Below are 17,560 nucleotides of genomic sequence, written 5' to 3'. Positions count from 1 at the left end.
ATGTGTTCACAAAATTTGAGCGCAATAAACTTTTTGTGCGTATTGAACATTTCTGGGATCTTATTTCAGCTCATGAAATACTTTACATGTTGCGTTTTATTTTTTTGTTCCATATAAATTGGTGATTGTTTCCCCTTCTACCCTTCTAGCGTGTAATGATTAGCTAAAGCAGAGGAAGGAACGAGCGATTGGGTGGATTTGGACGAGGAGGCCACATCTTGATTGAAATGAATTGAAGAGTAGCACTGCTCAATTCTGTTCCTGGATAATCTCTCCTGTTGGTTCTCTTGTCTTGTTTCATTGGCTAGCTGGTCTGGAGGTTTGACGACAAGCAATGTGGAAGCTCGCCCACCAGTACTTCACTCACACACAATTTCAAATTAATGTGGATGATGAGATGGGACAACGGAAGTAACTTTGAATAATTGGAATCACTCTAATTTACTGAATTGTCAGTTGAAACAAAACCCAGGAAAGAGGAGACGGCAGGAACAAAACTGGGCAGCCCTGTTGTAACGCAAAGTGGGGAACGCTTGGTCCTGTACGGGTGCAGTGTCTGCTACTTTCCCAGGGTAGTATTTAAAAGGCACCAAAGGACCTGAATCCAGTAGAAATAACACTCTTTTCCATAAAACGTGTTCTCTCTTGTTTGTTCCTTGTATATACACCCCTGGTGTTATCAAGCTGTTGACAGATTTTGTCATGAATAAGAGCAGTACATATTTAATGGCTCTAGTTTCTTAATCAGGTAAAGGATGTCATTCAGCAAAAACAGCAGACCCTGTGGCTATTAAGGAAAATAGGTTCCCCAGGCCCAGGTTGTATTCAAGATTACAAAAGTTTGAACTGTGAACCTCCCAAACGACACTAGATGTTTTGTATAACTGCGGAAATGTAATAATCTTGAACGCAACCTGGGCTGTTGGCTGTGTGGAATGCAGTTGTAGCCTTTAGTGGAGTTCCCGTCACCCAAACCCCTCCCTCAATCCTCACTGTTTGGGCTCTCCCTTCCAGACGAGAATAAAGTGGACGGTGTGCATCTGGACCGGGGCCCCCCATGGGGGAGAGGGCGGGCCGCAGGGCCTGGAGCAGGGCGGGGCCGAGGAGAGGGGGCCAACAGAGACCGACGAAGGGAGGAAGACAGGTCAGCCCAAAACGAGTGGCATTAGTGGAATAGGCAGGGTATTGCAGCCAGGGCACCTCTAAAGGTTGGTTTATGATTGGTGCGTCAACCGTTGTTGGGAAAGAAGAAAGTTAAAAGAAATGCAATTGCTACCCTTATCCTTCAAAACAAAGGTCCTCAAATGCTTCCTAACTAAGTGGAAGCGCCTTCACCAGGGCCCAATACTGTTCTCAGTGAGGAGAATGTGGATGCAACCGCCTATTCCCTCGACTCATGGCTTCCCAAAAGGTGACTGCACAGCATGAGACAAGAAGCAAGGGCTAGCTTGCCTTCACTACAAAAGCACAACATGATAATTTGGAAGTTTTGAACATTAAGTTACCATGACTGTATTATGTAAATATTAATGATAAAATAACAACTGCGTCCAAGGGTTGTAGTGAATGGTTGTGGGGAGTAAAATTCACACTTTCAGACTTTTCAGAGTTTAGATAGCTAATTCCAGTGTGGGACTCCACAAACTGTGAGCGCATTTTATGCACTGTATACATCTTACACTCCAGAACAGTAGTTAGCGATGTATATACCAGTTGTCAGTGTAAATGTAAGAAAACGTAAAAATGCTGACCGTGATCGCAAGCTAGCAAACTAGTTTTGTTCCAGGACCTTGTGTGCGTTTGACTAATTAGTGAGAATGATTTATTTTTTTACCCCTTTTTTCTCTCCCCAATTTTGTGGTATCCAATTGTTAGTTACATTCTTGTCTCATCGCTGCATCTCCCGTACGGACTCGGGAGAGGCGAAGGTGGAGAGCCGTGCGTCCCCCGAAACACAACCCAACCAAGCCGCACTGCTTCTTGGCACAATGCCCACTTAACCCGGAAACCAGCCGCACCAATGTGTCGGAGGAAACACCGTACACCTGGCGCCCTTGTCAGCGTGCACTGCGCCCGGGCCGCCACAAGAGTCGCTAGTGCGTGATGGGACAAGGACATGACGCTGGCCCAATTGTGCGCTGCCCCATGGGTCTCCCGGTCGCGGCCGGCTGCGACAGAGCCTGGACACTAACCCAGAATCTCTAGTGGCTGGCTTGCCAGCAACACTCAGCATTCTTGCTAGCTTGTTGGCTAGCCATGTGAAGAGTAAATATGATTAGAAATATTTCACTAGTATTCTAGTATTTGCTTGCAAGGTGTCTAACTTGGCGATCCAAAATATGTTTGGTAATAGTACTGGCTGATTTCGCCTTGGTTTTCCTCATGAAAAAAAATCCCACTGAAATAGAGGTTTGTGACTTGGAGGTGTGCACTCATGTGGGTGCTTTCTTGCATGTGTCGTTGCAAGTGGAAACTTTTTTTTTTCACACTTCTTTAAACTGGATGGAACTGGTTAAGATTGCATACGTTCTCATGGTGTTTTCACAGAGATGTTGGTCAGTATCCCCAACTTATAACATTTGTGTTCTAGCCCCGCACAAGCACACCTGAGCCTGACTATTAGTTGAGTAGTTAAATCAGGAATGCTTGTTTGGGCCTTAAACAGAAATGTGTCATGTTGAGGACATAAGTCTAAGTCACCAACAGGAGTGTTAACTGTTAACCAGCCTTTAGAGGTTATTCAAGAGATTGTGAGGGTGAATATTATTAGTTTTCTCCTGCATATCCACTTATGAGTGGATTATATTGGATCAATTGGAATTATTTGGTGTCCTACTGTTGAGCAGTGTGTTAGTGCCAGTTTGTGCACTCACAGGCTCTGACCCGCCGCAAGACTTAGCTGGACAGTGAAGTTTATCTTTGTCTTTATTCTGTTTGTAGAAAGTCTAAAAGAAGAGGCCGAGACTCAAGACCTGCACCAGAGCCAAAGAAATACGAAGAGTCCCCCACCCTTGTGAGTTCTGGTGCCACATAAAGTGGTCTTGACACACCCCATAGTGTATTTTCCCCAAACCCCCACACACAATTCCCACCTCCCATGTAAAGTTTTGATGATACAGGGGTAGTTTCAGTTTCTGAATAATCAATCTTCCACTGAAAGTCTTCAGTCCTTTACTGCATTTATCCCTTCACATTGGCTTCAGTCCTCTACTGAAACTGCCCGTGTAACCGCCCTTTCAGTATCCCTCATCCTCGCCAGCCTTTTTCCTCAATGTTTCCTTTTTTGTTCTTCTGTCGTTTTGGCTTTTATTGCAACGTCATATAACAGAAAAAACATGGGTCACATTTTGACACGTTTTCTAATATCTATATACAAAAGAGTTATGCATACATATAATGCATAGGCAGGTACAGTGTAATTACAGTTTAGGTGCACAGTGTGATATAGTTCTAAGACCGTACCCAAACCGTCCACGCGCCATTGTGTGCAAATTGATTTTGTCCCCCCACACCAAATGCAATCACGAAACGTAGGTTGAAATATCAAAACAAACTCTAAAGCAATTACATCAATTTGGGGACAGGTCGAAAAGCATTAAACATTTATGGCAATTTAGCTAGCTAATTTGTCCTATTTAGCTAGCTTACTGTTTCAAGCTAATTTGTCCTGGGATATAAACATTGAGGTTTTTATTTTACCTGAAATGCACAAGGTCCTCTACTCCGACAATAAATCCACACATAAAACGGTCAACAGAATAGTTTCTAGTCATCTCTCCTCCCACGCGTTTTCTTCTTTGTACTTTATATTGCGATTGGCATCTAACTTTCATAGTTACCACGACTGACTGAACTCGGTTCATCTTTCAATCACCCATGTGGGTATAACCAATGGAGATGGCATGTGGGTATCTGCTTCTATAAACCAATGAGGAGATGGGAGAGGCAGGACTTGCACAGCGTTCAGCGTCACAAATAGAACTGACTTCCAATTTAGCAACACAGACGCTTGTTGGCGCTCGCGAGCAGTGGGTGCAATAATTGAATAGCATGTATGTTTAAATGTATTTTGTGACGTGAGCGGTGTGGTCAGCATGTTACGACAACTGTTATATCCGTTACCTGTAGTTGCACTGTACCATGTAAATGCATAAGTATTTAGAACTTTAATTGTAAAGTGGGACCAAGTGAGCAATGTTAGGATCTCTCCTGCTCTATTTTGTTTTTTGTTTCAGAAATTCAGCTCAGCCAGTAAATACTCTGCTCTGCTAATGGACAGAGAGCAAGGAGATGACGCAGAGAATGGTGTGGAATAAAACCAGAAGGGAAGAAAGAAGAGGAAAACCAGAATATCACATTAAATATGAACATCTCCTCACCTGGAGTAGAGGCACCTGGGAAAGTCATCACTCCTTCCTTCTTTACTCAAAACCCATCCCAGACCCCTTCCCTACCCCCTCTCTTCAGGACTTTTCAGTTTCTAAAAAGAGTAGTCACATACTGGACTTGTTTTAAATGGAAAGGGTAAGGGGAGTAGTCGACACTCAAGAAAAGAGAATTTAATTAATTGTAATAAATAAATAAAGTGGTGTAAAAATGATTGCTTATGTTTATGGTATTCGTTGGGTTCCATCCCTCTCCCCAGCGGAATAGGAAGAAGTTTGTTACTGGATCCTGACTTTCCAGGCTGACCTACCTGACCTTGTGTGCAGTAAAAAAGCCAGTATTTATTTAACTGACAGAATAGGATAAAGGTACAGTGCCTTCGGAAAGTATTCAGACCCCTTCACTTTTTCCACATTTTGTTACGTTGCAGCCTTATTCTAAAACAATTCTCAGCTATCTACACTAGCCCACAATGACAATTCAAAAACAGGTTTTTAGGAATCTTTGCGTATTTGTATTTATTACAAATAAAAAACATACCTTATTTACATAAGTATTCAGACCCTTTGCTGTGAGACTTGAAATTGAGCTCAGGTGCATCCTGTTTCCATTGATCATCCTTGATGTTTATACAACTTGATTTAGAGTTCACCTGTGGAAAAATTCTAATGATTGGACATACACCTGTCTATATAAAGGTCCCACAGTTGACAGTGCATGTCAGAACAAAAACCAAGCCATGAGGTCAAAGGAATTGTCCATAGAGCTCAGACAGGATTGTTTCAAGGAACAGATCTGGGGAAGGGTACCAAAAAATATCTGCAGCATTGATGGTCCCCAAGAACACAGTGGCCTCCATCATTCTTAAATGGAAGACATTTGGAATCACCAAGACTTCCTAGAGCAGGCTACCTGGCCAAATTGAGTAGCCTTGGCCAGAGAGGTGACCAAGAACCTGATGGTCACTCTTGACAGAGCTCCAGAGTTCCTCTGGAGATGGGAGAACCTTCCATGAGGCCAACCATCTCTGCAGGCAATTTAATATATTTTAGAATAAACTGTAATTTAACAATGTGGGGGAAAAATCTAGCTCTGAGTACTTTCCGAATGCACTGTATATATTGTCACAGAGTACCCTCATTGGTCCAGCCAACACTAACGATGACATGGTTCTCAATGGGTGTGCCTGTTTTGCACAGCTAGCTCATGGTGAACCACGAAAGCGGCAAAGGAGGAGTTTGCTGTTGTATTTGAGTACTGTAGAGCCTGGGAGCTGTGAATGTCATCACTAAGTAAAGCGTGACAGAGGAGAAATTCAGACTGATCAAAATATGAAGAATAGTTTTTCAGACGGCACCATGACACTGCCATTTTCCTCATTGTTGATCAATTATCAGAAGTTCTCCACCACCTGCAATTTTGTTTTTGACCCGTCTGTCTGTAGTGGGGCGTTCGGCGTTTGCCACTGGGCTCCTAAATTGCAAATCGAGTGCGAACTCCACCTACCCGGCCAATAACCAGGTGTCCCCCGCAAAACAAGCCCCCCCCCCCATGAAAATCTAGCATTGCTATGGGGAAATGTGATGTCCAAGGATGCTACTACAAGTGTAGCATAGCTAACTTTAGCTAGCATGCAATGCTACTGATCTGTTGATGTATTGGGAAGGTGTTTCCATGGTAGTGTTTTTGAGAAGTAGCTTTTATAATTCTTATTCATGAAGGGGTTTTGATTTCTGAGGTTGTATGCATAGGCTTTGGGGAGAATACTTGTTTAATCCCTTTGGAAAAAGGCCCATACTGACTGTCCATGAGGAATGACAATTAATTATTGTCTTCGCAGTCTAATGGAAACCTTAACTTGCAATCTTTGAGCCTTTTTAACACAACTACTTGGAATAATAAATTGGCTGAAAATGTTATTTGAGCTTTTGCTTATACCAGTTGATGTGGTGTGAAGGTTTTCATATAAACTGCATCCTAATTCCCAATTTAATCAGATAAATGAATATTTCTCCCATATTTTGATAAGTTTCCATGTAACTCAAAGCTGTGAAGATGCTTGCACATCACTTATTCAACAGGGATCTTTAGGTGGGTCTTAATCCTGACAGAATTTGGCAGCCAACGGCAACAATGACTCACTAAACCAAACTAAATCTCGTCACCGTTATCCCCTATCACAGTGCAGATGTTTGTTTTTCAACACAGTGATGCAATAATGACATCAATTAAAAGCCATCAAGTTAAACACATTTTGTCCAGCTGTTGCAGTTTGAGCCGCTCAAGACAGGATTTAAGGATTACTCTGAGATGACATTTTCTCATTTTGAAGTGATTGATCAATTGGGCCTGTGCATGACAGTACATATGTAGTCATGTATTTACAGTACATCTGGTGAATGTACTTAATTAATACTTAAATACTCTACTTAATTGTGTTGACATGTACATTGGGGGTGTTTGGTTTTTTATTACATGAAATTCGCTTTAAAACTGCAACATTTTCTAGCAGGAAGCTAGCTCAGGGATTCTTGATAGTCGGGACAATCCTTGTCTGGCAGGGAAACTTTATATATAGTTTTGTTATTTGAGATTAACATTTACTTAAAGGGAAATTTTGTTTTTGGAATTTTCTAAAATATTTTCAATAATAGTAATTCTATTCTATTTTTGGGTCTACAGTGCATTCAGAAAGTATTCACTACGTTACAGCTTTATTCTAAAATTGATGAGTTGTTTTCCCCCAAAATCAATCTACACACAATACCACATAATGACAAAGCACATTTACAAATGGTTGTATGATTCAGACCCTTTACTCTGTACTTTTGTTGAAGCACCTTTTGGCAGCGATTACACCCTCGAGTCTTCTTGGGTATGACACTACAAGCTTACCACACCTGTATTTGGGGAGTTTCTCCCATTCTCTAAAGATCCTCTCAAGCTCTGTCAGGTTGGATGGGGAGCGTTGCTGCACAGCTATTTTCAGGTCTCTCTAGAGATATTTGATCGGGTTCAAGTCGGGGCTCTGGCTGGGGCACTCAAGGGCATGCAGAGACTTGTCCTCAAGCCAGTCCTGCATTGTCTTGGCTGTGTGCTTAGGGTCGTTCCTGTTGGAATGTGAACCTTTGCCCCAGTCTGAGGTCTTGAGCGCTCTAGAGCAGGTTTTCATCAAGGATCTCTGTACATCTTTCTGTTAATCCTGACTAGTCTGTCTGCTGCTGAAAAAGATCCCCACAGCATGATGCTGCCACAACCACGCTTCACTATAGGGATTGTGCCAGGTTTCCTCCAGATGTGACGCTTGGCATTCAAGCCAAAGAGTCTAATCTTTGTTTCAACAGACCAGAGAATCTTGTTTCTCATGATCTGAGATTCTTTAGCTGCCTTTTGGCAAACTCAAAGTGGGCTGTAATGGGCCTTTTCCTGAGGAATGGCTTCCGTCTGACCACTCTACCATAAAGGCCTGATTTGGTGTAGTGTTGCAGAGATGGTTGTCCTAATGGAAGGTTCTCCCCTCTACACAGAGGAACTCTGGAGCTCTGTCAGTGACCATTGGGTCCTTGGTCACCTCCCTGACCAAGGCCCTTCTCCTGATTGCTCAGTTTGGACAGGCGGCCAGCTCTAGGAAGAGTCTTGGTGTTTCCAGACTTCTTCCAGTTAAGAATGATGTAGGTCACTGTGTTCTTGGAAACATTCAACGCTGCATAAATGTTTTGGTACCCTTCCCCAGATCTGTGACTCGACACAATCCTGTCTCGGAGCTCTATGGACATTTCCTTTGACCTCATGGCTTGGTTTTTGCTCTGAGATGCACTGTCAACTGTGGGACCTTTTTATATAGACGTGTGTGCCTTTCCAAATCATGTCCAATCAATTCAATTTACCCAAGGTGGACTCCAATTAAGTTGTAGAAACATCAAGGATGATCAATGGAAACAGGATGCGTCTGAACTCAATTTCAGAGTCTCATAGCAAAGGATCGGACTACTTATGTAAATAATGTATTACTGTTTTTTATTTCATACTTTTGTAAACATTTCTAAGCCCCTGTTTTTGATTTGTCATTATGGTGTATTGTTTGAAGATTGAGGAAAAACAATATTTTAATCCATTCTAGAATAAGTCAAAAAAAAGTGGAAAAAGTGAAAGTCTGAATACTTTCCAAAAGCACTGTATGCCTGGAAATGCACGTGTACTGAGCAAAGGATCCCAATTTGAAGCTCTCCAAAAAGTGTTAAATTTGAGAAACAGGTAATCATGGATATTAATTGGCCTACACACAACCCCATAATGTCTGCAATTGTATTACAAATACATCAAATTAAGAATTCAACACTTTTATGGCAAGCCTAAATAAATTCAGGAGTAAAAATCTACTCAAGTCTCATAGGTTGCATGCATCCACTCTGTGTAGTAATAGTGACTGACTCATCTCTGTACACCCCACCCCCCCACCCCTCCAAACACAGAACCGCAAAAAGTAGGGAGGTTTTCCACTGCCTTGCAAAGAAGGCACCAAGATGTAAAATTTTAACCAACATTCATATTCTATTTAATTAGGTTTTAGAGTCATAAAATAACTGAGGGAAAAACATTGCTTCTGTGTATACAACTTGAATGAAGTGCTGAGTGCTGAAAGATCTGGGAATGTTTTTCTTTTATTGGGGATATTCAAATTCATGTTTTACAAATGTTTGTATATAACTTGTTTTTTGGTCAAAAATGTCTATCTGTCAACTCCGTCACTGAACTCTAACCCCCTTAAGCTGTGCTGATGGATTGTTTGCTTTATAAATGTTTAATGTTCTAAATCTAGAAAAACATGCCAAAATGCTAAATAAATTAGCCCTGGAGTGTGTTATAAAATAAAATATGTTTGGAGATTTGTATTACATATTTGAATAACCAAATGTTAGAATTAAACAAAGGCCTTTTTACCATTGTTCAACAACAGTTTAAAATGAAATGCTTTTTATGGAAAACAAATTAATTAGATTTTTCCTTTACACGGTGTGACTGGGGATACTTTGGTCTATCAAAATATATAGTTCAAATGTAAATTTTAAGACAAATATTAGTGGGGGGGGGGGGAGTTGAGGTTGTCTATCAATGTATCCATGAACTCTAAAATGGCACATTTTCTCTCTGGTTCATGGCAAAATGTGTAACATAGCATGAGATTAGCTTTAAAACTGCCCCATGGCACAACATTTGTTGATAGATAGACTTATTTATAATTTTGAGGGGTTGGGTGGCGCTTTGCTCGGACCTTGTGGTGGGCCGCGAAACTGCGGTACACCATTGTCATTAATCAACAATAAACAGATGTCATAGTTTGCATTGTGCCACAGTTAAAACGATATAAATTATGTAGAACAGGTAATTGTCATGCAGAATGTAGGGAATTGTTCAAAATATTTCTCAAACCATTGTTTCACTTTTTTTTGTATACGACAAAGCAAGACTAATTTGGACAGCTAACTTGCCTAAATATTTTGATAACTTGTTTTTTTTGTAAGTTTGAAGTTGGCACGGTCTAATTGATTCAACAAACGAAAAACACATCTGTTTAGCTTTTAAAATAATATATTAACCAGAACATTTAACATTTCTGTGTGGCATCCTATATTATGAAGACCGCTTGATCTACTCAAGGTTTTCTAAAGTTTACCAGCGTCAGTTAGCTTCACGTTCCAGCTCCGTCTTCATCCGTAGTAAGACGGTGGATAACTGCGCATACATAAGTCGCACGTGGCTAGACGAACACTGAATTCTTCATTTACAGTGAGGGGGAAAAGTATTTGATCCCCTGCTGATTTTGTACGTTTGCCCACTGACAAAGAAATGATCCGTCTATAATTTTAATGGTAGGTTTATTTGAACAGTGAGAGACAGAATAACAACACAAAAATCCAGAAAAACGCATTTCAAAAATGTTATAAATTGATTTGCATTTTAATGAGGGAAATAAGTATTTGACCCCTCTGCAAAACATGACTTAGTTCTTGGTGGCAAAACCCTTGTTGGCAATCAGAGGTCAGACGTTTCTTGTAGTTGGCCACCTGGTTTGCACACATCTCAGGAGGGATTTTGTCCCACTCCTCTTTGCAGATCTTCTCCAAGTCATTAAGGTTTCGAGGGTGATGTTTGGCAACTTAAACCTTCAGCTCCTACAGATTTTCTATGGGATTAAGGTCTGGAGACTGGCTAGGCCACTCCGGGACCTTAATGTGCTTCTTCTTGAGCCACTCCTTTGTTGCCTTGGCCATGTGTTTTGGGTCATTGTCATGCTGGAATACCCATCCACGACGCATTTTCAATGCCCTGGCTGAGGGAAGGAGATTCTCACCCAAGATTTGACGGTACATGGCACCGCCCATCGTCCCTTTGATGCGGTGAAGTTGTCCTGTCCCCTTAGCAGAAATACACCCCCAAAGCATAATGTTTCCACCTCCATGTTTGACAGTGGGGATGGTGTTCTTGAGGTCATTGGCAGCATTCCGCCTCCAAACACGGCGAGTTTAGTTGATGCCAAAGAGCTCCATTTTGGTCTCATCTGACCACAACACTTTCACCCAGTTGTCCTCTGAATCATTCAGATGTTCATTGACAAACTTCAGACGGGCATGTATATGTGCTTTCTTGAGCAGGGGGACCTTGCAGGCGCTGCAGGATTTCAGTCCTTCACGGCGTAGTGTGTTACCAATTGTTTTCTTGGTGACTGGTCCCAGCTGCCTTGAGATCATTGACAAGATCCTCCTGTGTAGTTCTGGGCAGATTTGTCACCGTTCTCATGATCATTGCAACTCCACGGTGAGATTTTGCATGGAGCCCCAGGCCGAGGGTGATTGACAGTTATTTTGTGTTTCTTCCATTTGCGAATAATCGCACCAACTGTTGTCACCTTCTCACAAAGCTGCTTAACGATTATCTTGTAGCCCATTCCAGCCTTGTGTAGATCTACAATCTTGGCCCTGATATCCTTGGAGAGCTCTTTGGTCTTGGCCATGGTGGAGAGTTTGGAATCTGATTGATTGCTTCTGTGGACAGGTGTATTTTATACATATAACAAACTGAGATTAGGAGCACTCCCTTTAAATGTGTGCTCCTAATCTCAGCCCGTTATCTGTATAAAAGACACATGGGAGCCAGAAATCTTTCTGATCGAGAGGGGCTCAAATACTTATTTACCTCATTAATGTGCAAATCAATTTATACATTTTTTGACATGCGTTTTTCTGGATTTTTTTGTTTTTCTGTCTCACTGTTCAAATAAACCTACCATTAAAATTATAGACTGATCATTTCTTTGTCAGTGGGCAAACGTACAAAATCAGCAGGGGATCAAATACTTTGTTCCCTCACTGTATACAATGCTGAAACATCAATCAATGGGCAAGTCAGTGCCACATTTTTTCATTTGTGCCGAAATCAAAATGAAGGAAAAGTTATATTGCTAATAAAGCAGGCTATGGTGTGAAATAGTACCATCTCTATTTTATTACTTATCGTTAATGCCGTCTTTGGTGTGCTTATCAATGCATAAACACCTTTTTTCCAACTCCTATCAATAAACTAATTTGAACATAGTAGTAATAGTAATTGTATTTGTCCGTACAAAAGTTTTACTGTGTTGTAACCTACAATTTACACTGGTGTTAAATTTGGGTTTTTCTTTAGTCAAAATATTGTAATTCCCCTAGGGGGCGCTATAGTATTGTAGATCATAGAATGTTCAATCAGGCGGTGAGTGAGAAACCGCGCCAGTCAGATACCATCACGAGCTAGCAAGAGTGATATACCATAGAGTTAACCAGAGCGAAAACTGAATTCTATAGTGTTTTGAGTGATATTACTTTTCAAGTTTGTTTTGTTTCAAGACAGTGTTTGAAGATGTATTAATATTGTCAAAATCATGTACTCCGGTGAGTTACTTAGCTTGTTTTCTACTAGCATGCTAACTGAGAAAAGCCATTGCACTAGCATGTCATTAGCAGGGTTTTGTAGAATAATTATATTACTGTCATGTTCATTTTAAGTTTTGTAACTAAAAACCAATTGGAGTTAAATGTGTAAATGAGAAAGTGAAAGTGTTAATTATGTCTAGTTACTTGTATTGCTGATGGGGCTAGCTCTTGAGTGATCATTCTAGAATGTGTTGTCATTTTTTCTCGCTCATGGACCTAAGCTAATTTTATTGAAATGGTGTTTAAATTAGATGCTATTATTCCTGTTGTGAATTTTGAAAAATCTATAATTTTTAAATGGAGATGCTATTGTATGTAAATATGTTGTGCTAAGCTCTTTACTTTAGCATTTACTTGATGACTTTTGTACAATACTGTTGCTACCAGTTTTTATGGCAGTCATTGTAATGTTTGTATTGAATTGAGACGTTTTACCACTAACTATGAGATTCTGACTGAGATCCTGTGCTCTCTGCAGATTTGTATGTTTTTATTGGTTGATTCTAAGACCAGAACGAAGGTGATTCAGTGATCTCAAAGAAGAATGGCGAGCAAACCACCAACGACCCATTTGACTCGACTGGCGCATGCAGGCTGCAACACTGTATTTGCTTCTTCAACCCATCACTTTGAGGGTGCACTTCTTCATTGGATCCATCTTGGATACAGATAAGCACTCCAACCTGCACTCACACACACACACACACACTACCCGGATACTAGGCCTACAAACTGAACACACACTGATACTTTTCTATTTGGGACAGACATAATTTTTACTGTTTATATTTGTGCATTGATGAATTTGTGATTGTGTCTGTAATAAATGTGACATTTTTTAAATCATTTTTAATACAACCCTTGTGCCTGTCAAAGTCAACTACGATAGATTCTAGTCCAGACACTACAGCATAGTGTGATAAGTGTTACATCATTTTGTGGCAAGCTAGCCAGAATAATTGAAAGCAGAACACATATTTAGCTGGTGTTTTGGAGTTTGGTACAGACATATTTCAGACATTGAAATTCAATTTATTTACAAGCAGTATGGGTAGAGTTACAGCCCACTGACCAGCCCCTAGTTGCCTCTTATGACTTAACTACATCTGACAATGACCGTGTCCACACGATAGCGACACACTCTTACTGAAATGATCTGCTGAGAAGAGGTATGATCAAACTCAGACCACCCCATTCCAGCTACCCCCTCATTCAGACATGAAGTCCACGGTAGGAGGTGAACAACCCCAACTCACCTGAAGTCCATCGCATTGTGGTAAAGCATGTCATGACGACCAACACCTCCATAACACGGAACCAACTCAAATGGCTTCGTTCCTTCTCAGGCAAAGTACCCAAAGCCCCCAGTTTAACCTGACTGAAACATGGTGTCATGTCAAACTGATGTTGCAAGATTGCACCTCTAAATACAGCAGTGGAGGGTCCTGGAGATTCTGCTTCCCCCAGCCTCGGACCTGGTGAGGCAGTGTGCCTCTGCATCCCCAAGAGCCTATTTTAAGCTACTGGAGTCCGCTTATGGCCTCAGAGGACAGCAATGAAATATATTACAGATTCCTGAACACCCACCAGAACTCAGGTGAGAGGGTATCTAAACACTTACAGAGGCTGCAGGTACTCCTCAGTGCTGCTGTGAAGAGAACGTAAGTGAAACGGGCTGATGCTGACCCTGAGCTGGGGAAATGGTTGGACATCAAGACAGAGACACCCCCTGACTTTGCAGAGCTCCTCCTATAGTTGAGAATGGTAGAGGACACCTCCCAAGTGGCGCAGTGGCTGACTACAAAATACATTTAGAAATCTATTTTATTCAATTATTGCACCCACACTGCTCGCGAGCGCCAACAAGCATCTGCGTTGCCAAGGGCTAAAATCAGTTCTATTTGTGTTCTACAGTTCGCACTGCAAGTCCTGCCTTTCCCATCTCCCCATTGGTTTATAGAAGCAGCTACCCACGTGCCATCTCCTCATTGGTTATACCCACGTGGGTGACTGAAAGACGAATTAGGTCAGTGGCGGTAATGCACCTAATTTATGAAAGTTGCAAATCGCAATATAAAGTCAAGAGAAGAAAAAGCCTAGCAGGAGGAGGGATGTCTAGAAACAATTCAGTTGACCGTTTTATGTGTGGATTAATTTTCGGAGTAGAGGACCTTGTGCGTTTCAGGTAAAACAACAACTCAATGTTTATATCTCAGGACAAATTAACTAGCATCAGCAAGCTAGCTTAATAGGACAAATTAGCTAGCAAGTGCAAGCTAGCTAGCTTGCCGTAAATGTTTAATGCTTTTCAACCTCTCTCCAAATTAATGTAATTGTTTGAGAATTGGTTTTTGATTTTAACCTACTTGGCGTGATCGCATTTGGTGTGGGGGGGACAAAATACATTTATACACGATGGTGCGCATGCGCGCAGCTGGTTTGGGTTCCGTGTAAGACACAGGATCACAGTGCTAGAGGCATCACTCCAGACACGGGTTCGGAGGTTTTGGAAGCCTACGTCTCTGAGAGCGTGAGGTGGCTGATTTGAAAATGTAGAGCAGCTGTGAGCCCAGAGCAGCCCAAAAGCCAAGAGCAGGGACTAAGGCACACCACATAACGCTCCGGCCAAAAGCATGGTTTTGCTTCAGGTGTAGTGAAGATTGGCCGCATATCCAAGATGTGACGACCCCATCAACAAAGTTGTCATGACGTTGGCCTGGGGGGTAGGTTTATGACAGTCATAAATACCTCTTTCCCCCCCCCCCCCCTTTTTCCTCTCTCTACCCTACTGATGTTACATTTGCAAAACCATTGGTTAACATAGAGATTCTGGGAACATCAGAAGGTGGGGGGGAATTAACTATATTCTGGTAATCCGACCAATTGAACATATGCGGTGGTACTTAATGAATATGATGTCAGTTCGGTTGTCATCTGAGACATTCTCATCAATGATAAGATGACAAACTCTACAGTGGAAAGTCTAAACATCAGAGTAATCGGATTCACATGGAATTGTTCAATTTAAATGTTTAAATATGAAAATATTTGTGATTGGATGAAATGTGATTTTAGCTTCTAAAATGTGAGATTTGGGTTTTCATAAGATAGGGCTCTGCTCAATCAGTGGCCCGCCCCTGTGAAGGGACATGGGCTATAAATCTTTTCAAACACGCCCTTCTCTCCCGTCCTATATAAGCCCTGGACGACAATATAACCTTCTGTTCCGAGGACGTGAGGACGATGGTCCTTTGTCAGAATGGTTCAGATAATAACTACAGAACGAAGCCAACATCAGCGTGAGCTTTGGTTACGAATAGTATGAACTGCAACCGCAGCTGCAAACGCAGGTTAGGAAGGAACAGACAGTGTCCCGTCTACCACACAACGACGTTACTACAACGTATCCAATTTACCAGCGGAGACATTCTTCAAAGGACTCGGTTGGGCAACACGGCCTTCCATCTACCACCAACCTACCAAAGCGCAGCTCAGAGTAAATATTTATTGTATTTTCCTTTTCCAATTGGGCGGTAATTTAGAATGCATAAGATACTGTATTTACGATAGCACAGCTTCTTCCCTTTGTTCCTCAGTCTTCCCGCTCTTTCACTCAAACCCAGCCCCTTTTCTTTTGTGTAACAAGCTGTCATATCGGTTCCGCCCGCTAGGGACGTTTTCCTTTATGACGTAATTTGTAATCAAGTTATGATTTAATTATGTGTATGTGTAATTCTGTGTGATTAGTTAGGTATTTAGTAAATAAATAATTAAACCCAATTTTGTATTGCTGATTCAACTTGTGAGCCAGGGTTTGTGCAGATAACTAAGAATTTACAACTTTCAGATGAGACTGAATTAAGATGACGATTAATATTGACTGCTATTGATGTAAAATATTACTAGGTCTTTAAGAGTTTATTCGGAAGATAACAGCTCTATAAATATTATTTTGTGGTGCCCTGACTCTAGTTAATTACATTTACATGATTAGCTCAATCAGGTAATATTAATTACGGAGAAATAATTTTATAGAATAGCATGTCATATCACTTAATCCGGCATAGACAAAGACACGACAGTTACTATCGATTATAAGTAAAGGAGCTACGAGCTAAGCAGTATAAATGAAAGTATAAATGACTTTCTTTAAACGGGACAAGGTTTTAGTAGAGGGACATACTGAGGCTGACAACACTGACAAATTCATTGGCTTAGTAGGGCCAAGATAGACGGCTGTCGTCATTATCAAAGGAAACCAGAGCAATTCCCTTCTCGATTCAGGCTTACAAGTGACAACATTCACTAAGTCCTTCCATCCCAGCCTATTCTCCCCCTGGACAACATCAGAGGTTGGTGCTGGAGGTCAAGCTGTGCCCTACCTAGGCTACGTTGAGGTCAACATCCTCTTTCCCGAGAACATCCTTGGAAAAACCAACACATTAGCCCTAGTCATCCCAACATACTGTACAAGCATGTACAGCCGACAAAGATGGCAGAGCTCGTACCAAGCCAGAGACGAGCCCTTACGCGCCACTCCAATAGCCTGTACAGAAGATGCAAGACAACAGCAAAGTGGGGAAAGTCAAATTGCAATGCAAGAAGAGTGTCACTGTTCCAGCAGCACAGAAGATGGTGTTGAATGACTGCACAAGAAAAGTACCCACTGCTGGTGGAGCCTCCCACTCATGCCAGGTGGTCTGCTCTTCTGTAGCTACATCCTGTCAAGTCCAAGAACGTCATTGTTTAAAGTACCATTCCTACTCAAGAACGAGACTGCTCATGACATCAGTGTCAGCAAACCGCAACATTGCAGAACTCTCCATCCCCTTGTCCCTTGCCTCACTGTCAACACCCAGAAACAAAGCTCAAGAACAGTGTCTCACACTCCCACCACTGCTGAGTGCAACACTGAATCGGACAGGTTCTGAGAGCACCATCACTTTCGACAAGCAAGCTAAGCTCCATCCTTGAATTGTTTACCATGGGTGACCTTGACTATAGTCACACAACTGCAGTCAGGCACCGCATTGGTCTCTCTAATCCAACTTCAAGCAGAGAGCCAGATCCATCCGTCTGACTTCACCTGAAAGAGCTCTGATATCAACTACAGGTTGAACAACCAGACCATCAGACGTATTCACCTTACCAAACATAGAGAAAACCTTATCAGCTCTGACGGGCTCGAAGTGATTCTCTGTCAT

The 17,560-nt window shown here is 41.6% G+C and overlaps 1 protein-coding gene across 9 annotated transcripts in view; it reads left to right on the top strand.

Annotated features, from left to right (window-relative positions):
* Positions 1–5,084, top strand: part of LOC139370747 (eukaryotic translation initiation factor 4B-like) — a 50,360-nt gene extending 45,276 nt beyond the window's left edge. For 2 of the 9 annotated variants that reach the window (XM_071110427.1, XM_071110426.1), the window contains exons 13-15: positions 1,015–1,144; positions 2,941–3,013; positions 4,236–4,597. In XM_071110427.1, coding sequence (XP_070966528.1) covers positions 1,015–1,144; positions 2,941–3,013; positions 4,236–4,316 — 284 coding nt within the window. In that variant the 3' untranslated portion in view covers positions 4,317–4,597. Of the gene's footprint in view, positions 1–1,014; positions 1,145–2,940; positions 3,014–4,235 lie in introns of all 9 variants that reach the window. The other 7 variants (XM_071110429.1, XM_071110428.1, XM_071110435.1 and 4 more) reach the window with 6 other exon arrangements.
* The last annotated feature ends 12,476 nt before the right edge of the window (positions 5,085–17,560 follow it).

Source organism: Oncorhynchus clarkii, chromosome 17 (assembly GCF_045791955.1).
Source record: "Oncorhynchus clarkii lewisi isolate Uvic-CL-2024 chromosome 17, UVic_Ocla_1.0, whole genome shotgun sequence".
Lineage (NCBI taxonomy): Eukaryota > Metazoa > Chordata > Actinopteri > Salmoniformes > Salmonidae > Oncorhynchus > Oncorhynchus clarkii.
The sequence above is the reverse complement of the archived record's forward strand: the minus strand, read 5'-3'. Positions and strand labels throughout refer to the sequence as shown.